Below are 10,838 nucleotides of genomic sequence, written 5' to 3'. Positions count from 1 at the left end.
TATAAAGCTGATAACATTTTAAATTTGCCAAAATTCAGTCAAGAAGAACAGAATTGTGAAAAAAAACAATGGAAGGAAATGTTACAGGCTTTTAAATCATCTAAAAAGAAAAGATTTTTGTGCTCTTTTCTCTACTTTTACAGAAATGTTGGCTCTGTGCCGTGCGTATATATTGCGGAAAAACAAACAAACATTGAGAAATTTGAGTAAGTTCCGTATGTACATTTTTTTATAAAAGGTATTAAGTTCATAATCAAACTTGATTAAACAGACAGTAATGCTTTGTGGTTTGATAGATGGTACAGTAAGGACATAACTCGGACAGAGGCAGAGGAGTTACTCATGAAAGAGGTAAGGCAACCAACAACAGTCAAATGACATTTTATAAAATCAGTTAATGTTTCCATGAAGTCACATGGTAGTGAGCTTTAACTGTGTTAAACACTTAGTCAAAATCTGAACATCACTTCAGTATATTTTCACAGTTTTTTGGGCATTGCAGAAAGTTGGGGTTCTTTGCAAACGTGCAAGAGCAACATCTGCAGATGCAGGTGCAGGCAAAAGCGTGCAGAGTTCAAACAGCCCTTCAACCAGAATGTGGCTGCGCTGTGTTTCCTGTCATGACACTTACTTGTTATGTTTTAAATATGAGGGTAGATTCAGACATACATGTGAGGTGAAACAGTTCATGTATGTCCTAATTATTATCAGTAATAGTGTAAACTGTCTCCATGGCATTCCACAGCATTAGACAACATTTATCTGTCATAATGAAACAAAATTCATATTTATATGTAGATTTTCTCGTTTATGGCATTCATACTGGTCAGCATTTACATGAATATGAATTTATGGCTAACATTTTAAATTTCATTTACAGAACAAGGACGGTGGTTACATAGTTCGTGACTCTAAACATGCTGGCGTATACACCGTGTCAATATTTTCCAGAGTTTCGGGGTAAACACTTACTTTGCAATGAAGTGAATGTTACTTGCAATCACTTACAAAAAAATATCTTACTATTTTGTCCAATCAATATTTGATCTTCATGTTTTTTGATGAATGTCGCTGGTCTGCAGGACTGATGGAGAGAAGTATCCCCAAGTTAAGCACTACCAGATCAAAGTACAGAAAGAAGGTGCAAAAGTCATGTATTTCTTAGCTGAGAAATACCTGTTCTCGAGCATTCCAGAGCTCATCCGCTATCACCAACACAATCCGGCAGGTGAGTTAAGGAAAAACTGCAGTTTCTCTCATATTGCATGTCATTCTGATGAATAGTGTCCATTACATGATAGGCTATTCGCTGCCTCTTGCTGTCAGAGGCAATGTTTTAATGTCTCTTTAATGTCTCAGTGTCTCTTCAAATCTGTAAGTTGCTTTAGATCTTAATGTGAATGTTAATTCTGTCATAAAGCTGAAAATATCTGCTTGTTTTTGTGACAGGTTTAATAACCAGATTGAGGCATTGTGTGTCTAATGTTCCACGATCTTCAAGGATTAAGGAGTTGTCTTCAGGTACAATTTGAATTGTCTTTCATCGTTAAAATTTCATAATATGAATTTATAACATATATCAGTAAGATTTTTTAAATGTGATTTAGATTTTTAAAAAATGACAGCAAATACATTTATAGTATCTTAAAATATTTATATTTCAAATAAATGCTGTTCCTTTGAACTTTCTATTAATTTCTATCCTGAAAAAACAATGTAGCAGTTTCTGTTGTTTTCAACATTGATAATAATAAGAAATGTTTCTTGAGCACCAAATCCGCATATTAGAATGATTTCTGAAGGATCACGTGACACTGAAAACTGGAGTAATGATGCTGAAAATATATCACAGTTTATAAAAAGTTATTAATATTATAATATTTTTATATATAATAATTTATAATATAATAATAATATTTTTTTTAAATTACAGTTTTTTACTGTATTTTTTATCAAATAAAATAAATGTTGCCTTGGTGAGGATAAGAGACATCTTTCAAAAACATGTTTCCGACCACAAACTTTTGAACTGTAGTGTGTGTTTATATTTATGTAAGCCTTTCTCTTTTACAGATAAATGGGAGATTCACCCTGATGAACTGATATTAAGGGAGGAACTGGGGAGTGGGCAGTTTGGTTTGGTCTTGAAGGGAAGCTTTCATGACCGTGAGGTGGCAGTTAAGACTCTCCGTGAGGGTTTCATGTCAGAGGAAGAATTTAAAGAGGAAGCACAAGTTATGATGTGAGTAACTCATGCTGTATGTTTCAAAGGACATGACTATGGATGCGAAGCGTACCGAGAGACAATGTCATGAATTTATTGTCTGCCTTCACAGGAAACTGTCCCACGAGAAGCTGGTCAAGTTGTGTGGTGTGGTCACTCAGCGCTCACCCATCTATCTGGTATTTGAATTCATGGAGAATGGCTGCCTAACAGACTTCTTACGTGCCAAAAAAGGCTGTCTTTCCCAGGAGGTCCTGCTGGAGATGTGTTTGGATGTAAGTGAGGGGATGGCCTACCTGGAGAGCTCCAACTTCATCCACAGAGACTTGGTAGGTGTAAACAGAATGTTTAATGAGTCAATTTCTTCCTTTATTGAGACAAACTTTTGTGCATTTGTTCCAAAATCTTGCTTTTTTTTAACAGGCTGCAAGAAACTGTTTGGTTTCTGAGGATAATGTGGTGAAGATAGCAGATTTTGGAATGACAAGGTGAGGAATGCCTCATTATTTCAGAGATCCATGTCACTACTCAGTGTAATAACATTCCCATCTGTACCGGCAGGTTTGTCCTAGATGATCAATATACCAGTTCTCATGGGTCCAAATTTCCAGTCAGGTGGTCCTCTCCAGAGGTGATCAAATTCGGGAAGTACAGCAGCAAATCAGATGTGTGGTCATTTGGTGAGTCCATATTGATCCACTAAGACAATAATCAGAAGAAAAATAATCTGGTAGTTGCAAAAATCAGATTTTAAATTAATCACTCACCTCTATCCTCATATTTTAGGTTATCTAAATATGCACTGACGTTCCCTTTGCAGGTGTGCTCATGTGGGAGGTGTACAGTGAAGGACGTGTGCCCTATGATAACCGTAGTAATGCAGAGGTAGTGGAAGCCCTAAATGCGAGACAACGGCTCCTGAGACCCCGCATCTGTGCACAGAGTGTGTACGAGTTAATGCAGTGGAGCTGGAAAGAGGTGAGTCCTCCGCAAACAGCATTAAAGCTTCCCAGTATAGCAAATGATCTCAACAAACTATCCTTGAAGTTTTTAAATATTAATAAAATATAACATCACGCTAAAGGTTGTTATACTGAGAAATCCTGTTCTCATGAATTGGGCCTTCTGTGGAAGTTAGTCATGTTCACGTTTTGAATTTTTTTTCAGTTTTAAAACGTGTATTATAGGGTATTTTTACACTCAATTAATGTAAACCTTCTTATGTGTTTCATTTGTTGCTCGTATAATTAGCAGCAGGTGTAATTGCTGTGTCCTAATCTGTTTATTCAGTTATTTGCCTACGAGTCTTGTTACTGTCATTATTGCTATGGCAACATAAACACAACAATGTTTGTTCAACAGAAACCTGAGGATCGACCGTCGTTTGCTGTGCTCCTGCATGAACTGGCCTGCCTTGATCAATAACCTTGATCCTGATCACACCTCACTCAAAAATTAACATTTTGTGATTTTAACCATTCTTGTATCATTTCAAACCTGTATACAGTTTTTTTCAAGATATAAAAAGGTTAATTTTCAAGAATCTTTGGTCAATCATATTGACCAGATAAGGGAAAAGGCGACTATAATAAGACCATAGAGCATATGACTTGTGAGCTATATTTTGGGAGTTATGAAGCAATATGATATCTTTGTGTGAGAAAAAGATCAAAATTTAAATCATTAATAACTGAAAATGTGCTTGATTATGAACAGATTACGAACTGTTGTTATATGGAAATAAGCCGCTAAAAACATATTTAGTGTTCAACAGGTTTCGAAGTTGAACGGCATGAGTAAATATTTTTTGGGGGTGAATTATCCCTGTAAATGAAAATACTGTATATTGTACAAATCACATATTGTATTTATTTTTATATTTTATTTATTTATTTATTAACTTTTTTTTTCATCATGTATTTCACATTATGTAACTGAATTGTATATTTCCTGTTTTATCTACATGCATGACTTCTGCAAACACAATTCTGTCCCTTAGGAGGCACACATGAGCTATGTTTTTTTTTTTTTTTTTTTTCAATAAATATGTTGCTTATTAGTTTATTGCTGTTGCGTATTCAATCATCTTCATACTGATTCAGTCAGTGGTGCTTTCCTTGGTTTGCATAAGGTTTTGTGCACAATAAACTCATAATTTCCTAAATTATGTAAAAGTTAGTAATACTCTATTTAAACTGAATTGTCACAAATGCCTTCACTGGTTACTGTGACAACAGCACTGAATAGAAACACTCCAGCATGCCAATGCTCACTATATGCAGCCTGGGGCCGTAGGCATCAAATAAGTGCATATTTATTTAATGTGCTTCTAGAGTGAAACAATTTTTTTCTCTCAATGATACAGAAATGCAATCATAAAAGGTTGTCACTAAACTTCACAAGACTCACTAATCCCTGGGTCCAATGTATACTTTACCGTAGAGCAAGGGTTTTCAATATTTTAGATGCCACAGACTGCGAGGGAACCAAATCATAAAATTTTAAAGCATCTAGTTTCTTGTATAAAGACCCAAATTTATACTGTGAAAAATGTATATTATAAAATATGTCTTAAATATTATTTGGAAAATATTAATAATAATATTATATGAATATAATTGTTAATATTATTAAGCAGTTTATATTATTATACTGTACATTTAATCTATGTTTTATTCAATTATTCATTTTAATCTTTATGAACATTACATATTTATTCTGACATTCTTTAAACAGTTTTTCTCTAAACCAGGGGTTCTCATCCTTTTTGACTCGTATAGGCTCTCCGTTGGCCAACACAAAATCTGAAGCCCCACCCCCTTTATATTCGCTATTTCAGGTACTTCTGTGATTATGACAAAGCTGCTTGTGTTCAAACTTTTTTTATTAAATTAATTTGTTTGCTGTTGATTTAACGTATAAAATGAATTAACCACAATTTATTTTGTTATTTGCTGAGGCCCCCTAGTGGGCCCCGGACCTCTGTTTTTTCCACAGACCCCCAGCACTCTGGGTCCACAGACCCAGTTTGAAAACCCCCGCCGTAAAAATCGTAGTCCCCTTGATGTTGATGTGCTTTTATAATTAACAGGAATTGTGTTCTGATTAAATATTGCATTTGATTCAATTTGTATTTAAAAAAAATACTATTTGACAGCATGCTGGTTTTTTTATGCTTTAGAAAATATGCCCTCATAAATGTAAAAGATCAATTCCAGAAGGCATGTATTGCCTATTAATAAAAATGTTATCAGTGAATATTATTATTTGGCTCTTTATAATCCTATAAACTTAAAATATCATTGTTCATGATATAATATAGGCTAAATCGACCACAGTGACAGAGTGCTAAGTGGGTCGGAACTCGGAAGTACAGCAGACAATGCAAATTTATGGCAGTGCTCATAGAAAATGCACTTGTCTTAACAATCTTTGTTCACTATCATACTAAAATCAATAGGCCTACATAAATCGAACAATTCTAAAAGTCGAGTAGCTATGTAAACTGATGACTCACACCAGAGATGCTGTTTTAAATGGGTGCCTGTCTCTTTAAGAGCATGCACTTGCAGCCATTTTCTGCTCTTTGTGTGGGGTGGATTAGCGGATAGAGACCGAACCCAGAGCATCAATTCTACTACACCGAGCAAACGCTATTTCACTCTGTTTTTCCCCGCTTTGCACTGACCGCCCGTTAGTTTGAGAGCGGACATGCAATTAGCAGGTAGGTTCATGTGATTATTTTAATGAATTACAGAGATGAGAGCGTTCGCTCGACGGAGCGCGAGAGAGATGATGACACCAACCTGCGCGTGTAACGTTATTCCCCGAGCATGATGCTCAAGTCATAATTTTACAGCAAAAAAGGCTTGTATGTTTTTATTTATTTTTTAAAGACAATAGCTATTATGTTCGCGTTTGGGGGCGTATTACACTAATTTGGTGAAGGTTTATTATGATGGAGGTGGTGATAGCATCTCTCCGCTATATGGGTGGGGTGAGGGGGGTGCGCGCACGTACTCACACATCTCATATGTGATCTAACGCGCGTTATCTTTATTTGTTTACATTAGTGCAAAATTAGATTACTTAACTGTCAGTGGAGTTTCATTCCATCAATAGCACATTTTAGGGTGTTTTCATCCATTCTTTCCGCGAGCTGTCGAGCGTGCTTCTGGTGTCTTGTGACAGGGGGCTGTTGCTAGGATATAACGTTAGCCAACCGAACCGTTATTTTGACGGCTTTGATGATTAAGAATTGCCTTGTATGACATATTAAATGACTGATTCTAGTCTATCCTTTTCTTGCATGTATGGTTTTTGCTCATGTTATGAATAAGGCCGCATATTTTCATAGTTTTTATGCTGTAAAATGAGGTTTAGTGAACATGATGCCCAATCTGTAATGTCATTTATAAGGGATCATTTACAGCCTCCCGGGCAAAATAAACGAAATTGTGTGGTAATGACCAGCATATTATACATTATCCTGCTTAGTACACTGCTAGTTATGAAATAATAATAATAATAAAAATAATAATAAAAAACTTGGGCATGAAATACTGATCTGATTTGAAAATATTTTGTTATTAGTTTTAACCTTTCCGCTTGGAAAAATAGTCCATTACAACGTAGACTACGATTGGACAAGCAACAAGACGAACATTAGAGCAGTATTATAATATTACTTTATATATTAATCAGCCATCCAAGTTAATTGTTTTCCGTGTAGGCTAAATATGCAGCTACAATGATCACTTTCTCTCTTATCCTGCTGTTTATATGTCTTTTTTACCGGATTCTGTTTTTTGGATTTCTTCAAAGATATCAGAGCTTCTAGCCATCTATCAAAGTCTTGTTTGAAAAAATAAATAAAACTGAACTCCTCCAAGGCCATTTTTACTACAGTCTGATCTGGTAATAACTATATTGAATCGCAAGAGGGCGCTGCGCTAGACCGCGGAGTGATACGAGAGATATGAATGTAGCACCAGTAGGCTATATTGCATGGTCAAATGTATTACAGAGAGAGCTAAAAACAGAAATACAATTTTGTCCAAATATTAAAGTCATCATGAAATTAAAATTGACCCTATTTACTTTGTTAGCGCATATTACTAGTCTTGTGGTGAACATTTAATCCGTGCAAATTAGCCTAATACTCAGAATATTTGTTTGTCGTGTTAACCTTTAATCAAAATCTGAAAATTTGCTTCCGCTCTGGAATGGCGTTCCTTCTCTGATGACGTCAGTTTGACGGCTTGGGTTAAATATTCTTAACCACTCCCCTCCAATCATCAGGCTTCTGTGAGCGAGGGATGGATAGGACCATAGGCGTAATTCTATGGGGGGACAGGGGGACACGTCCCCCCCAATATTCAAAGAAGGACAATTTGTCCCCCCCAATATTTGATCATACTGTATGATTATGCGGGCGATATCGATGTGATTGCAAATACGTCTTTCTTTCGAGCTCCGAAAATATAAAATCCCGGCCGGTCCATTTCCCAAATTCATTCGACTGGCCTTACACTATACATTAACAAAACCTATTTCTCCTGAAATCCATGTCATGTTTTCCCTATACCTTTAGTAGCTCGTGCACCGTCAGTGAGTTAGGAAAAACCAAACAGAAGAAGAGTTAGGAGCGCGAAATCTGACAGACATTTGGCCATACCTGTCAACACTCCCGTTTTTCCCGGGTTTCTCCCGTTTTTTAGCCCTATCTCCCGGACCCCTCCCGGTTTGTTATTTCTCCCGGGAAACTCCCATAATTTGCATGGCCCAAACTGAGTAAAGCCTCTGTTTAGGCTATTAAGGAAATATAATTTTGGCAAAAGAAGAACTTTTATTTTAAATAAATGTTCATTTTAAATCAGCCTATGTCAGTGTGATATGTTACCATATTATCATGCTTAACACTAAGAATTTGAATAATTGTAATGTGATGATCAGATGCAGATATCTAAATCAGAGAATATCATAGGTTCGGGCGGTTTGCGGGTGGATTATTTATTTTTAACAGTGGATTCGGGTGACTCAAAGTGCACCAGATTAATGAACTTACCTTTAAAATGTACAAAATTTTCTTCCGGGGGAGCATGCCCCCGGACCCCCCTAGAAGTACCAAGTACACTTAACAGCATGACTGTTGTATGCTGGTAAGTGTTCGGACTCTGACTTTTATTTTATTTTGATTAAAAAAATGTGTGCATGCGCCAACACAAAAAGTCCCACAGCTGTCCCCCCCAATGTGTGATTGACAATTTCGCCCTTGGATAGGACAAGAGGTGCGCCAAAATAAAACCCCGCCCTCTATTCAATATTCACTTGGAAATACTTCACAACACTAAAGTCAGTTGCAACTTCTGGTTCACAGGGACTTTTAAGGCTGCGTTCCAGTCCAAAATTGTCATGCCCCTCACTCGCTAACTTCCCTCCGTCTCGTTCACTCGGATGTATGTCATTGCTTACGTTGCATGAGTGCCCACTACTGGCGGAACCTTTCCAATAGGCTGAATTGGAACGTGCTGAGCACTTGATCACTTAGAATCCACTATGGGGTTGATTTATTATTTATTTTTTTCCCTTACGGAATTGTTTAATGCAGCATTCTATAGGTGTGTTTGAGCTGTTTCAATTTTTTTCAAAATCGAGGGAGCGAGGGTCTGTCCATATAAACTTCCCTCGTCCACTTCACGATGTGGAACGCACTTCAAAATGGCGGCAGTGATTCCCCCGAGGGGAAGTGCTTAGGGAAGTTCGCAAGTGCTGTCTAAAAGTGGACTGGAACATTTTGACTGTCCAAAAGTGGACATTTCTAAATGCATCAATAGCATGCATTTAGAAAATAGATAGGGTGAATTTTCATTTCATGCCGACTTTAACTGGGCAACATCCTGCAAAATCCGGTCGTGCATCGGCATATTAAACCGCCTGATGTATATCACTTAGCTACACATTGTATATTATGCCCATGTGCCTTTTGAAGGGAACTAGGAACCACTAGATTCCATTCGTATGTTTTTTTTCTTGCAAATGTATTCAGTGTTAAAATACATGGTGTTACAGGACTCATCATAATGAGTCACTTCAGCTGCTGACAGAAATGATGCATGCTTAACTACATCAGCAACCACATTTGCCTTTTTTTCTTCTTTTTTTTTTCAAATTACGACTGAATGATGCAATCATGACCAGTCTAGGCAGAGTATGCAGAGGGGTTGTCTCTGTGTGTCCTGTCTATACATAAGGGAGATTCTTTCTTTCAGTCAGCAATCAATTACATGTCCCGCCTGCCTGTCTAGTAATTGTAGCTCAAGGCTTGCAGTGAGGGCGGGAGTATCACGACATGTCCCACCGAGTAGTGTGACCCAAATGTGACACTCTTTCAGTGGTGGAAGCTTTTATGTGGCCTATGCGATGTCTAGTCCTTATTTATGTTGCTAGACCAGTGGTTCTCAAGTTGCGGTGCCAGGGCCCACTGGGGGGCCTCAAGATGACTTAAAATGATTTTTATTGTTTAAAATTATTTATTATTTTAATTCACTGTTTTTCATTTTATTTGAAGAATTATAAAAGGTTGGATTTTCAGACCTGGAAAAGTCATTTGAATTAATAAAATCTAATATCTCCATCCTAATATCTAATATCGGTATTTTTATGCATTTTATGAATGTACATTTTCTAGATTTGCCAAGCTCAAAATGTTTTATCAGGTAGAAATTGTGAGTCTTTTTTTTTTTTTTTTTTTTAAATGCTTATCCTTAATCTTTGTACAGTAAATCATTAATAACTGGAAACATCATGGGGCCTTTAAATGTTGTTGTGGACAATGAATGTTGTTGTGGCTTTGGATTCAAAAGTACCACTGGGCTATAGGATCGAAATAACATCATATAGGTTACGTTAAATGTGATAGCCTCGATCACGTATTTTTAGCATTTTCGGGGTGTGGCAGGTTTGGTTCGATTAAAACAAACTGGTGCGCTTGCTCTGTTGTGGTTTTGATTTGAATAAGTGTGAACTCTGCCATCCTTTTCAGGGGGTCTCGCTCCGCTTCCAAACAAACTCTTGTGCAGTTCAACTGAAATATGAACACAACATGAACCAGACACATCTAAAACGAACCAAAAAACAGGATGTGATGACACAAGATGGACCTAAAAAAAGACAGAATGCTCAAGCACAGCAGGTTCTTCTCGTCATAGGAGTTGAGGTTGTAATTACCGCAACTTGATTTCAACTTGTAAAAAGCATTCAAATCCTCATAGAGCTCTTAATTGCAGCTTGCAAGATGGGAATTGTATGAAAGCTCCTATGAAGTTTTTACAATGTGACTGCTGTGCTATTACACCTGCACCTGCTATAACGTCACGTGTTGTCATCTTGATACTATGGTAATTACGACATGGCATGAATGCAGCATGTTGTTGCCTATTACATTTCAGGATGGGTTAAGAACTGTGGTCTCCTTGCAGCAGATCTCGGTTTGTGTGTGTGCAACAGAGGAATTCCTGGCACTGTTAGGACTCCTTTACAAAAGCTCTTATGCCAAATTGTGAGTTCTCAGTTTGTAAAAACACTATCATATGTACGCACATGCAACAAGCGC

General features: G+C 37.0%; 2 protein-coding genes across 4 annotated transcripts in view; both read left to right on the top strand.

Moving 5' to 3' along the window:
- Positions 1-4,256, top strand: part of itk (IL2 inducible T cell kinase) — a 6,883-nt gene extending 2,627 nt beyond the window's left edge. Inside the window, exons 7-17 of one of the 2 annotated variants that reach the window (XM_079891800.1) lie at positions 144-206; positions 297-351; positions 881-960; positions 1,083-1,228; positions 1,450-1,521; positions 2,074-2,242; positions 2,337-2,553; positions 2,648-2,712; positions 2,786-2,904; positions 3,045-3,202; positions 3,587-4,256. In XM_079891800.1, coding sequence (XP_079747926.1) covers positions 144-206; positions 297-351; positions 881-960; positions 1,083-1,228; positions 1,450-1,521; positions 2,074-2,242; positions 2,337-2,553; positions 2,648-2,712; positions 2,786-2,904; positions 3,045-3,202; positions 3,587-3,649 — 1,207 coding nt within the window. In that variant the 3' untranslated portion in view covers positions 3,650-4,256. Of the gene's footprint in view, positions 1-143; positions 207-275; positions 352-880; positions 961-1,082; positions 1,229-1,449; positions 1,522-2,073; positions 2,243-2,336; positions 2,554-2,647; positions 2,713-2,785; positions 2,905-3,044; positions 3,203-3,586 lie in introns of both variants that reach the window. The other variant, XM_079891799.1, reaches the window with a different exon arrangement.
- A 1,532-nt stretch (positions 4,257-5,788) lies between these two features.
- Positions 5,789-10,838, top strand: part of cyfip2 (cytoplasmic FMR1 interacting protein 2) — a 30,694-nt gene continuing 25,644 nt past the window's right edge. The window contains exon 1 of one of the 2 annotated variants that reach the window (XM_079892610.1): positions 5,789-5,948. The gene's annotated coding sequence lies outside the window, so the exon portion shown is untranslated. The remainder of the gene's footprint in view (positions 5,949-10,838) is intronic. The other variant, XM_079892609.1, reaches the window with a different exon arrangement.

The sequence above is a fragment of the Squalius cephalus genome (assembly GCF_949319135.1).
Source record: "Squalius cephalus genome assembly, chromosome: 14".
Taxonomy (NCBI): Eukaryota; Metazoa; Chordata; class Actinopteri; order Cypriniformes; family Leuciscidae; genus Squalius; species Squalius cephalus.
Note: the sequence above shows the minus strand (reverse complement) of the source record. Positions and strands in the feature narration are given on the sequence as shown.